Below are 13,687 nucleotides of genomic sequence, written 5' to 3'. Positions count from 1 at the left end.
TTAATCATCAGTCAGACCTTTATTCAGACCTTAATGATCATGCAGTGGTTTCTCATAGACTTGCTTTATATGACAGTAACTTGACTTCAAAACCGAACTTTTTCCAACATTGCAAAGACGTGACAGGGCTCTCATATATTTCAACACTGACATTTTTAAAACAAAGACTTTTTTTATTAGTCTTCCAGACATCATAATGAACTTGACAAAAAGAGTCATAGAGTGAATTATTTTTATCTCTTTAGCTGAATAATTCTAAAATTAATCAATAGATTGTTAAAGTACTGCACAGAACAAGTATTCTTTTCAAGGTGACATAATGTAGAACTTTTTTTTTTCCTTCTTCCCAAACATTGGCTTATTTAAGTTTTCATTTGTTTGGATTGTAAATCAGAAATAAGTGATTACAGTGGAGTTTCTGCCTAAAACCTTAGTTTAGTTCTAAATAGCTCATTAGGTTAAATCTGAAGAGTGATAATTTACTGTTCTAAAAATAAAAAGAGCTTTTTGTCAGTCATTTGGCTGCAGTTCTGAGATATGGAACAACAATCAAGACTATATCTAGCTTCAAACTTGTCAATGTCCTGATTCTCAGTTAAATAAAATATTTAGTCCTACAATTTTACAGGACAATTTTCCAGGAACTGACCTTAGGAACTAGGTTTTTCACTAACTTGTACTTTTGAAGCCTCTTAAAACTTGGGTGATATATTACCCTGAAATTGCTAATAGAACATTATTTTTTAGACACTTTAGGACACTTCTTTACTTTTCTGCTGCATATTTAACTTTGAGAAAGAGCTGGTTTTAGGGAGAGAAGTCTTTGTCTTCTTTCATCCTTCAAGACTGAATTAGTACTGTTTACTTGCTCCTCTAAATGATGTTTTCTGTTGTTCCTTATGACTGGACATTGAACTACGGCAATGCAGATTAAATCAATAACCTTCCCCTTTTCTTTTCTTTATTTATATGCTTGCTGTATTTCCAAGCTAATCTTTCTCTTACCATGTTGTTTCTTGTTTTTATCATTTGAAGACTCAGTCAGAAATATTTGCATATTCTGTCTATTTTATCAAACCAGTTTTTTACCTCACTAGACGGTCAACTCCTGGATCATCCAGGGAATTGATGACTCCAGTGTACTGGATGCACACACAAGATCAGCCCTGATACCCACCTACAGCTTGAGTTTCACACAAACAATTACATGAAAAATTCCACTTACATTACAGTTCTATAGCTTCTGTCACAGAGATGTCTCATTAAGTCTTTTTCTGTAATACAGATATACCAATATTACATATGTTAATGCTGCATAAATATAAGCTGAAATTAAAGTTTTAGGAAATCCACAGCTCTGAAAATACTTTCATGTTACTTTAATATTTATATTGGAAGTACATTCACAAAAGAACAATTTACAGACAATTATCCATCTTGATGACCTATCTTGTTATCCAAAAATAATGGAAAATATCTATTAGCCTATAGCATTTATTTGCTATCTTCAACAAAATTTAAATCTTTAGTTCTCAGTTTAGACAGCAATAGATTTTGTAAGAGATAGAAGAGGGTCTTTTTTTCTGTTTGACAATATATGTCACAGTGTCCTTGCTCTGAAATGATTTAATATAATTTGGATAGAACATTTCCAGGAAAAAAAATAGTGAGGGAAAAAAAGGCCGCGACCCAAAGCTGTCATGCAATAGACATTCACATTTATAATGACTGCCATTAAGACCCATTAATCTCATCACCAGAATTGGAAACATAAAGGGTATTAATAAGCCTGGTCATACACAAACTTACCTGTTAGGTTAGTGTCTGAACCCCAATGTAAACATCTTACTAACTGGGTTGATGGAACTAGAGGGATACGATAACTTAATCATTAAATCCTTCAGGACCTTTCAAATCAAGCAATGTGTTAAATATTCAGTTAGTTTCAGCTTTGCTTCTTTAGTGAGAATCTGGTTCTTTCTAAACAGACCTAGATTTATTAAATCAGAGACCTGAGTTTTAGTCCTGTATCCACAAATGAGTGTCCTTGCATCTACATTGTGGGGAGGATCTTTTTATAAAATACGTTCATTATGAAGCTTGTTACAAGAGTTGTTGTTTTATGGGATCAAGGCAATCATGGAGAACAAAGGGGATGCTAGAAATCTTTGCTAGTGAGTATATGTTGTATACAAGTACAGTAAACACAATAAGCTGTCAGTTGTTGACATTTCACATTTAATACACTTGCTCTCTAATTTAATCAAAATTTAACCAAACTGGACAAGTAACTGTTCAGGTGCTGCTCTGTTGGGTAGGTCTTTCCTCTCCTTTCAAGGGGGCAGGAGGCTACCACCTTTTGTAGTGTTCCTATTATGCTATGTAAGTATTAAGCCCCACTAGTACGTACATGGATAATGCACACTAGGTCTTATCAAAATATGTAATACTTTGTCCTTTTTTTAATCAAAGCTTTATATATAGCAGTTTTATTTAAACAAATAAATAATAAGTAAATAATGCCAATGAGAAAGATGCCACACAGCTGCAATTAGCACTAAAACAAACATGTAAGGTTTTGTAGTGCATATGTATGAGTGATAAGATATGTACCAAGTCATACATACAATGTAAATCTGTGTTAGCCTAAGGCTTTGGTAGTATTAGAATGGGTTTCAGCAGTGCTAATAGATGGGGTATCAACCCCAAATTTCATTTTTGATCAATTTAATTTCTGTGAATCTCATGGCTTGCAAGAAAGTGTAAGAACTATATGCTTCATGAAAAAGTTCTGTGTGAAAAACTCCACTGTATACTTTCCTGACAAAAATACTTTTTCTATTTTGAATATTTTTGGACATGTTTAATGCCTAAACTAAGGGTTTTATTATCAGGGCTTGCATGCTTGTTACATTATAATAATCTTTCTTCAAAATTAATATGCACGGTTTGCAGATAAATCAATTTCACTAAAAGAATATCTGATTTGGTGTCACTGATTTCTGCTCCAAACAAATAAGTAACACACAGAGCTTAAAATCTGCAACCATTCCATTCATATTCAAACAGAATAGAACAGAACTGGCAGTGAAATAGAGTGAGGACTGTCTATTTGAGTATTTTTTTAATCTGCTACCCCTTATCATAGAATCATAGAATCATAGAATCATAGAATGTCTTGAGTTGGAAGGGACCCACAAGAATCATCAAGGCCAACTCCTGTCCCTGCACAGGACAACCCCAGATTCAAACCATGTCTCTGAGGGTGTTGTCCAAGTGCTTCCTGAATATCATCAGGCTTGGTGCCATGACTGCCTCCCTTGGGGAGGCTGTTCCAGCGCCCCATCACCCTCTGAGTGAAGAACCTTTTCCTAATATCCAGCCTAACTCTCCCCTGGCACATCTTCCTGCCATTGCCTCTGGTCCTGTCATCGGTCACCAGAGAGAAGAGGTCAGCGCCTGCCCCTCCTCCTCCACTTATGAGGAAGGTGCAGACCATGATGAGGGCTGCCCTCAGCCTCCCCTTCTCCAGGCTGAACGAGCCGCTCCTTCTTGTATGTGTATTTTGTAGTGTCTGTATCTTTCATTGAAGTTTTTACACATTTGTTCACTGATCTCATTTTGAGCTTTGAATGGACCTTTTCAATCTGAGCACTTTTTGTCTCTCTTCATACCCATATCATGTCTAAATTACTTCTTATGTTTGTATATTATACACTGTATTTTATCTGACTAATCCAGATTAATCTTCTGAGACACTTCTTAACAAGATGACAAAGACAACCATTGCAGATAAGTAATGTATGAAAAAGAAAACAACAGTATGAATGAAAGTAGATGTTAAATAGTTTGACCATCATTTTTGTAAGAACGAGGAATACCGTATCTGTGAAATTTGTACAAAATAAAGCATTTCTGTCTTCTACTAACCCTCATTTATTTGTCATCTGGCTTTAAAGAAAAAGTTCAGTGTTTTAATTTCTGTTTTTAAGAACTGTAGTTTTAGAAGATTTTCAGTAATTAAAGCAAGTTTGGTACATAAACAAGACAGGGATTTTTAAACTATTTGTCAATTATAGCTAGTTGGCAGCATGCATTTCAAATGTTAAAGTAAGTATATAGTATTTTGTGATATGTTAGTATGTCTCTGGAGGAAATGGAAGATGTGCACTATGCTTTTAAAAACCCAAACAAACCAACCCTGAATTCCACTTTGCAAAATAAGGTGGGAATTACATGCTAGATTTTTGAGGGAGAACAAAATACCAATTGACTTCACTGGATCAGAGTTAATTTTGAAAATTACCTCCTAAATAATGCAGAAAAGAAGAAGATGGAGGCATGATGTTGTAATGAAATGCAAGAGGAATAAAATTTTGATTCTTAAAAGCTTTAGTCTCTTATTTCTTCTGTAAACTGTGCTTTACCCACAGTCTCAAACCAGGTAAGATGCGAAGATGGGAACTTCACTGACACATCTACATGCATAGTTTTACACTTTTACTAATCCTTTGACTAACAGCAAAGGTGTATTATTTCAGTAAGCACTTCCTCCCCCCCCCATATGTTTTACATTAGATAACAACCTATCTAATGTAAATGTTGACTACATATAGTGGTGAGATACCTTAAGTCTCTGGTTCACAACCGGTCATTTGAAGATTTCTAATTGTTTATGAATGACAACTGCAGAAGGGAAGCTTACTGTCTGTTGACTTAAATTTGCTATGCAGGATTCTGTGCAGTTTGGGGGGAGCTATGTCTTTTGAACTACAAAGAAGATGAGACCATTTCCCTTACCATTTACTTAGTAGTAGATATGGTGTTTTTCTTTGAATTTTAGGCAAATATTGTACATGATCAGTGTAGCTATTCTTGGACTAGTAGCTGGCACAGAAGTCGGTTGGACTGCCAATGTATTATAGTAATGGTGAACAGTTTTATAATTTGCTGAAAAGATAAAGTGGTGTGAGAAAAAGGGCAGTTATATGAGCAGAATAAGCAATTATTTTTTGCCAGTTGCCAGTATAAATTCTGTCACCTTGCAAATCTACTTTCTGGGAACAATTCCATAGAAATGATGAACTATAAAGATAGGATATTAGGAACTGTGGATTTAGTTAGAACTCAGCTGATATCAGCATGTGCTTAGTTAAAATCGTCTTAAGGTAAACTTAACTCGACATTAGCTATTTAAAAAATAAAACTAGTATTTTACCATTAGAATATTTAAGTGGGTAAGGAGAACTTTTCTCATGCCTTGGACAATAAACTAGTAGTTTATTTTTCACATGTTTTTGTGATTATTAAAGAGAAACATCATTATAGAAAATATTGTAGTCAAAATAGGTGTTAGGAAATGTGTTTTACAGGCTTTTTTTTTTTCAATTGTTCAGTAAGAACTCTTTCAGTAATAGGTTTATTCTCAAATATGTAAGCAGCAGAACATTGCTGCCTCTATATTGCTTAAGAATTAGTTACAGGTTGAGAAGTTAAATAAAAGTGATATTTTGTCTCTTTGTAATAGTATTATACAAATAGCTGCACCAAAAAGCACAGCTAATGAAACCTCTACCATCTAAAAACCAAGTATCAAACTAAAGTATACTTCTTACATATGTAACAAGATATTTGTAACAACTTAAGTCACTTTATGGCTACTAGAAAGTGTGTTTCATGCTGAAATTCACAGTGACAATGCAGAAAGATTTCATGTTTTCTAATCAAATGGTGTAGGCTTCTGCTTCTTACACTGAATACATGTTATTCATCCTGGTACTTATGGGTGACTTCAACTACCCAGACATCTGCTGGAAGGACAATACAGCAGCTTGCATGTCATCCACCAAGTTCCTGGAATGTATAGAGGACTGTTTCCTGATACAAATGTCAGATGTGTCAGCCAGGAATGAGGCACTGATGGACTTCCTGTTTGCAAACCGAGAAAACCTGCATTGTAATATCTCGGTTAGTGATATCCTTGGCTGCAGTGATGATAATATTGTGGACTTCAGGATCCTGCTGAGTGTGCTGAAGGTCAGCTGTAAGCCAAGGATTCTGGATTTTAGAAGAGTAAACTTCAGCTTGCTCAGAACTCAGTTGAGAGTGATCCCGTGGGAGGCTTCCATGGAAGACAAAGGAGCTAGTGAGAGCTGGGAGTTCTTCAAGAACTCTCTATTGGAAGCACAAAACCAGTTTATGCCCTATAAAGGAAAGGGAAGTAAGTGGAGCAAGAGGCCCCCTTGGCTCACCCATGACCTCCTGGGTCTACTCAAATCCAAAAGAGAAGCATACCAGAGATAGACAAGTGGAAGATTATCAGTTGAGAGCTACAAGGTCATTGCCAGAGCATGCAGAGATGCAGTTAGAAAAGCAAAAGCCTGGCTTGAATTGAAACTGGCCGTAGATTTCAAAAATAACAAGAAAGGTTTCTTCAGGTATGTCAACCACAAGCAGAAACACAAGGAAAACATAGGCCCACTGTCAAACAGAATAGGAGAGTCACTCACCAAGGATGCTGAAAAGGCAGAGGTCCTCAACACCTTCTTCACCTCTGTCTTTACCAACACCGGTGGGTCCCAGGCTTTGGAAATGAAATTGCCAGCTGAACCAAACACCAACCCACCATCAGCAAAGAGTTAGTACATGAAATACTACAGGAGCTTGACCCCTACAGATCAATGCGCCCTGACACCATCCACCCGAGGGTGTTGAGAGAGCTGGCTGACATCATTGCAAGGCCACTCTCCATAATCTTTGAGAAGTCATGGAGAACGGGGGATGTCCCAGAGGACTGGAGGAAGGCAAATGTTACCCCTATCTACAAGAAGGATTCGAGGGAGGATCCCGGTAACTCTAGGCCCATCAGCCTTACTTCAATACCTGGGAAAGTTATGGAATGAATCCTCCTGGGGGCCATCACAAGTCAAATGAAGCACGTGATTGGGAAAAGCCAACATGGTTTCACTAAAGGCAGATCGTGCTTGACAAACCTGGTGGCCTTCTATGACCACGTGACTTGCCTGGTTGACATGGGGCGGGCAGTGGGAATTCTCTACCTGGACTTCTCCAAGGCTTTTGATATGGTCCCCCACAGCCTCCTCCTGGAGAAATTAATGCGTTATAGCCTAGACAAGTGGTCTGTGCAGCAGGTGGGGAATTGGCTGACAGGCCACACCCAAAGGGTGGTGGTAAATAGCTCCTTTTCCAAGTGGCAACCTGTCACTAGTGGAGTCCCCCAGGGATCGATATTGGGCCCAATGTTATCCAGTATCTTTATAAGTGATCTGGATAACGGGATCAAGTGTAGCCTGATGAAGTTTGCCGATGACACGAAATTGAGTGGGGAAGTAGACACTCCAGAAGGGAGAGCTGCTTTGCAGGAAGATCTGGATAGGCTGGAAGAGTGGGCCAGCGAGAACCTTATGAAGTTCAACAAGGAGAAGTGTAAGATCATGCACCCATGAAAACATAATCCAGGGGTGCAGCACAGACTGGGATCCACCTGGCTGGAGAACAGATCTGTGGAAAGGGACCTGGGGGTCCTGGTGGACAGGAAGCTCAACACGAGCGAACGGTGTGCTGCTGCGGCCAAGAAGGCCAACAGGATGCTGGGTTGCATCAAAAAGGGCATCACCAGCAGAGAGAAAGAAGTCATTATCCCACTCTACTCAGCGCTTGTCAGGCCACACCTGGAGTACTGTGTACAGTCCTGGTCCCCGCTATACAAAAAGGATGTGGAGAGGCTGGAAGGGGTCCAGAGAAGGGCTACCAAGATGATCAAAGGACTGGGAAGCCTGCCATGCGAGGATAGACCTGGAGAGCTGGGTTTGTTCAGCCTTGAGAAAAGGAGGCTCACAAGGATCTCATCACCATGTGCCAGTACTTAAGGGGTAGCTGCAAGGAAGATGGAGACTCCCTTTTTACACAGAGTCCCATGGAGAGGACACGGGGGATTGGACACAAGTTTCTCTTGAGGAGATTCCGATTGGACACAAAAGGAAAATTTTTCACAGTGAGGACAGTCAACCATTGGAATAATCTCCCCAGGGAAGTGGTTGACTTGGCCACATTGGATACCTTTAATAGTCGTCTGGACAGGGTGCTGGGCCATCTTGTTTAGACTGTGCTCTTCCTAGAAAGGTTGGAATAGATGATCCCTGAGGTCCCTTCCAACCTGTGATTCTGTGATTCTGTGGTTCTGTGATTCTGGAGTAATGTCCTGACATTTAAAAACAAGCACAAAACCAACAAAAAATCCAGATAATTTTGCACACTGGGTCTAGTGCCTTGGAATTAATTTTATTCATAGAAGCCCATGAGGTGCTGTGGTTTGGATTTGTGACTAAACCAGAGTTGATAACACACCAATATTTCGGCTGTTGCTGAGCAGTAGGTAATTACAGCACCAAGGCTTTCTTTTTCTCCCCCACTCTGTCCTCATAAGGAGCAGGCCAGGGATAGACAAGATGCTGGGAAAGGACAAAACTTAAACAGCTAACCCAAGCTGACCAAAAGGGTATTCCATACAGCAAAATTTCATGGTCAGCAATAAAAATATGAGGATAGAGCTGGGGGGCAGTTAGCCATTGCTTGGAGACTGGCTTGATTGATCTAATTGTGGAACATGATGAATGAATGCCTTTGTATCGCTTGTGTTTGCTGTGCTTTTTCTCCCCTGTTTAATCATTAATCTGACCTCTCAGAATCTTTATTCTTACCCAAGAGTTTTCTTGCTTTTGGTCTTCCTAATCTCTCCCCTGTCCTGCTGTTGGGGGCAGGGAGGGGAGTGAGTGAGCAGCTGTGTGGTCCTGAGCTGATAGCTGGGGCCAATCCTCCACAATTCCCTACTTTTCTTGTACTTTTAACAAATAATTTTCAGAATCACTGAAATGATGTAGTATTTCTTGTTTTTTTGTACCCTGAGTTTAGGAAAATACTTAGTCTTGAAGAATAAGTTTTTATTTTATGGTTTTACATGGTGGCCTGCACCACATAAGCTGTCTGGTTCCATATCTTGACCATCAAAGTCACAGGGTACAGTCCTTTTCCTGGTGCCCAGACCACTGTTCTGCCTAACCTGTTATCTGACATGGATAGACACAAACTCTTTCTAGCCTGAGTGTCATGTGCTTACATCATGATAGTGCTATGCCTGATGAATAATATGACTGTGTCATTTCTGGATTAGCACTGACCCATCACTTGGACATGCAGAGTGGACAATCTTGTCTCTTCTTGCTTGTCATAGCATACTATTCATTGTGAAATAAAAAGTCCCACAGAGAACATGTCGATGAATGTGTGTTTGAAAAAAAATTGTTTTCCATACAAGATCTTTATCATATCTTTATGAAAATCATAAAGCCCTGATAATTTTAAAATCTTTTAATAATAATTTTTATTTGTTGATTTTAATTCAGGCTCTCTGGAATGAATATACCTCCTCCAGTTATCAGCAACAAAAACTGGCTCAGACTACATTTTGTAACAGACAGCAATCACAGATACCGTGGATTCAGTGCTCACTACCAAGGTACATTTAAAGAAATAAATTTTTTGTTCTGGTTGTTTTTGTTAAAAAAAAAAATGCCTGAAGTTGTTCAGGAAATGGGAAGGGACATTTAAAAAAAATCCTCATAAAGTTGTAGTTTGTATTTGCATGAATGATAAATTCACCTGTGCTACCTGTTACACCAAATTACAGTACGTTAGAGTATGGGTAGTGTATTATCTAGTGTATCTAAACACAGTTATAAAAAAAAAAATTGCAGCAGATATCTACTTCACTTTACCCTGTGCAACTACTTAGCTTTTAAAATGGTCCTAATATTCTGAAAGATATGTGTATCAGATACAGAAGTAATGTTTTTATCCTTAAAATATGTATTCACCTCTATGGTTGTAGAAGTCATGTTTGTAAAACAGTGAGTAAGTTTCTATTTGCTAATGTAGCATTTAATCATTATTATCTCTTACTACCTATTTCTGAATGCCTTGTGCTGTTAAGTGCTTAATTAACCTGTAAGATTCTTATCCACTGTTTTTATGAACAAGCATTATTTTGACTAAGATTGAAAGCGTCTGAAGCGTTAACTTGGGAATACCACCATTTGGAACATGGTCATTATAATGATGAAGAGCTAATAAAAATTGAGCTTCATTAGTGTATACTAATGCTGTCTGCTTTTTCACAAGCGTTACTGTAAATAATATTTTTCAGTATCTACGGTGTATCAATGGATCTTCAAGGAACAGTAACCCTTTTAGTGCTTTTGTACTTTTCCATTTATCTGCTGAAAAAAACCCACAACATTCAAAATGAGATTTAGTTCAGAAATTTCTTTTATAGTTCTCTACAGGAAATTTAGCATAGGGAGAGATTAGCTGCATAAATGTTTGTAGAATCTGATAAAATTAATCAACCAGTGTAAAAATTGTAACTAACAAAAGACTAGGACTGATTTTTTATGTAATTGAACTTCTATAATAGAAAACTTTATAGATCACTGTGTGATTGCCTCAGATAACGTATTCTATAAAAGAATAGAGGAAATTTGAGTACTATTTCAGCAAACATTAGACTTCCTAAGTTCATAGATGTTCTAGAATGTGTATTCTAAGTGAATATAGGTAAAAGGAGCCTTCCCACTATAGCTCCAGGGCTTCTCTAACTGTGTACAAAAGGCAGTGACTCATTTTTTGCATGGTATTCTTCATACCAAATACGATATATCACACTCTTTACTCAGAAATCACTAGCTTATGGAACTATTAAAAGATACAAAGTAGGAACTTTCCCCATTTGATCCTACCCTTCAATTGAGAAACCATATGTTCATTATTTTGATGGTTTCTATGAAGTAATTTGGGGTGTTGAGATGTTAATTTTTGAACTACTGAGAAAAGGAAAACAAACTATGTGTCAGATGACATACATACTCGAATTCCTGCTGAAAGTGTGAGGTAATAGGTGATCAAAGAGAATAGACTTTTTTGTGGTTTCAAAATGTTTTTTCTGCATGTTGTACAAAAAGTGTGAGTTGGCAGATGTGGGAGATTTGAATATGCTGTGTATCTTCTATTCTTTTTTACCACCTTAGTTTTAGTGATACGTTATGGGGGTTTTACTATTATTTTGGTTTGCTCATTTAATTTTTAACGGTATATTGTTGAATGTATGTTAAAGCGTACTCTGTACTAAGTTGTGAAATGCTGCAGTAGTCCACCATGCTTAAAATGAAGAAAATACCCTTTACAACTCTTTGAAAATAAATCACAGAATCTGTAGAGAGAAAATAATTTCAGCATGTAAAATCATTAAATGTGCATACTCAAGCAGATATGGTCATTAAACATTAACCTTGATAGTAGAAAATGGAAAAATGCATGGTCAGGTACTAGGGAGGAGCGGTTTCTGGGTCGATGGCAGGTTAAAGGAGAGAGTGTAAGGACATTAAATAAACATATTAAAAATCTTTCAAATGTTTAGAAAACAGATAAAATGTATACCACAAAATATTTTAGTTTGTTAATAACAGAAACCTTTATCTTTTCAGTTAGAGACAAGTTCAAGCCCTTTTGTAAAGCCCATTTCCAAACCATAATTTCACTGGTGTGCTGACATGAGTTGTCACAAAAGCAGATAACTGATAAAAATCAAAAAAAAGTGTTCCAAAGAGTCATGTAGTACAGATACACGTGCCTGTTTTTCTTTTCAGGAGTTTATTTCTGCATCACTTTTGAGAGGGTACCTGTTAATCCTTTCAATAGCCTGTATTATTACTGTACTACACTGTAATAACTGTTGTAAAAACCTGCTCCTTCCCCTACTTAATTAATGTAGCTATTACTGTAACTTCTTTCTGACTTCCTGAAACTTAATCTTTCCTATGTAGTACCACTGTAACCAGAATTAGTAATTTCTTACTACTTCATTGACCTTAGCTTTCTTTATTCTATTCCGTCTTTTGAAGGAGCCAGATTCCAAATTCGGAACTTCAGAACACTGCGTAATTATTACTCTGTCACTGATTTGCACTTCAGTACTTTTTTTAGCTAATCTCTCCTTTGGCTTGCTGGTTTTGTTTCCAAAATTACACATTTTGTGCTAGTGTATTTGGGTGGTGGTTTGACCCTGAGTAGCAATGAAGCACTCCAACAGCTACTTGCTTACTCCATCCCCATGGTGGAACAGGGCAGAAAATAAGAACAAGAGTGAGAAGACTTGTGGGTTGAAATGAAGACAGGGAAGATCATTCATCAACTGCTGCCCTGGGCAAAATAGTCTTAATTAAAAATACTTAATTACTGATTTGGGTTTTGAGAAACAAAGACAAGTATTTCAACAATTAAAGAAGACACCTTTCTTCTCCCCTTTTGAAGGCTTAACTTCATTCCAGCAACCTCTCCTTCCCCTTCCTCTATCTACACCACCACAAATTATACTTTGTCTCTTCAGTGATGTGGCAGGCAGTGCAGGAGGTTCAGGTCAAGGTGTAGAAGTTTGTTTCTGCTACTCCTTGTTTCTCAGTCTTGTCTTCTGCTGTTCCTTACTTCTTACTCATTTCCTCTGCTCTGATGTGTGTTGACCATGGGCCACAGACTCTTAGGGGGAGAACCTGCTCCAGTGTCGGTTATCCACGGGTTCCAGTCCCTTTGAGGATGTTACTACCTCCAGAATGAGAGCACTTCTGCCCTGGCTTTGTTCGTCTCTCTCAGTGTTTACTGCCTTTTCTTAAATACATTTTCACAGAGATGATACAAATTCTGCTGATGGGCTCAGTTGTGTCCTGTGGTGGGTCCTCTGTGGAGCCAGATGGAACCAGCTGTGACCAGCATGGGGCAGTCCTGACCTCTCACTACAGAAGTCACATGTGTGACCCACCCCCACCCCCGCTACAAAAACCCTGACATTTATACCAATTACAATTTGAAAAAAAGAAGTATTGGTTGTTTTATTCAAACCAAAGAAAATAAAAAGTTTTATGACCAATTTTTAGGTAGGATATGAAAAAAATAAATTTTATTCCTTTCTGTTCTCTTAAATTTATGAAAATTGCTTTTTTAAGATTCTTTATCACAAGACAGCCTCACGTATCCTAGCTTCACTCTAATATCTAAAGGTACTATGACCTAGACATTTGGAAAGAAGACTAAAAATGATGCACTGCAAATTTTTAAAATCTAGCTGCATATGAAGAAAAAACCAAACCAAAACCCCCAAAAAACCAGCAGAAAAGCTAGGGTATTACATAATCTTTTATAAACATCCTTTTAATTTAATTAATTATCATATTTTACCTAGTTTTCTGTTTAAGGTTTCAGTCCTGCAAACACATGTGAAAATGTTTAAATTGGCTTATACAAAGTAAATGAAATTTACTGACCTACATGAAACTCTGGGAAACTCAGCTTCACATAAGTACATTGTCATGCAGGTTATGTGTATGAATTTCTTTTAACAGGCATTTAATTCACAAAAGATATTGAATTATACAATATTTAAAATACGTTTTTAAATTATAATCAAAGTGATGTATGTCAATTAGAAGAGAATCAAAATGCTTCCCTACCCAGGTTGTGATGTCATAACCAAGACACGCTTATTCTTCCTTGTCTGATCACCCTTCTTTCAGCACTTCTTTCTATTCACTGGGGGTTCTCTGTCTTGATGGTTTCTGTCCTT

At 37.5% G+C, this 13,687-nt stretch overlaps 1 protein-coding gene across 1 annotated transcript in view; it reads left to right on the top strand.

The window, feature by feature from the left end:
* Nucleotides 1-13,687, top strand: part of CSMD3 (CUB and Sushi multiple domains 3) — a 614,053-nt gene that overhangs the window by 138,875 nt on the left and 461,491 nt on the right. Inside the window, exon 6 of the mRNA XM_075085810.1 lies at nt 9,423-9,535. Within this exon, the coding sequence (XP_074941911.1) occupies nt 9,423-9,535 (113 nt within the window). The remainder of the gene's footprint in view (nt 1-9,422; nt 9,536-13,687) is intronic.

Source organism: Phalacrocorax aristotelis, chromosome 2, assembly GCF_949628215.1.
Source record: "Phalacrocorax aristotelis chromosome 2, bGulAri2.1, whole genome shotgun sequence".
In the NCBI taxonomy this organism is placed as follows: Eukaryota; Metazoa; Chordata; class Aves; order Suliformes; family Phalacrocoracidae; genus Phalacrocorax; species Phalacrocorax aristotelis.
Note: the sequence above shows the minus strand (reverse complement) of the source record. Positions and strands in the feature narration are given on the sequence as shown.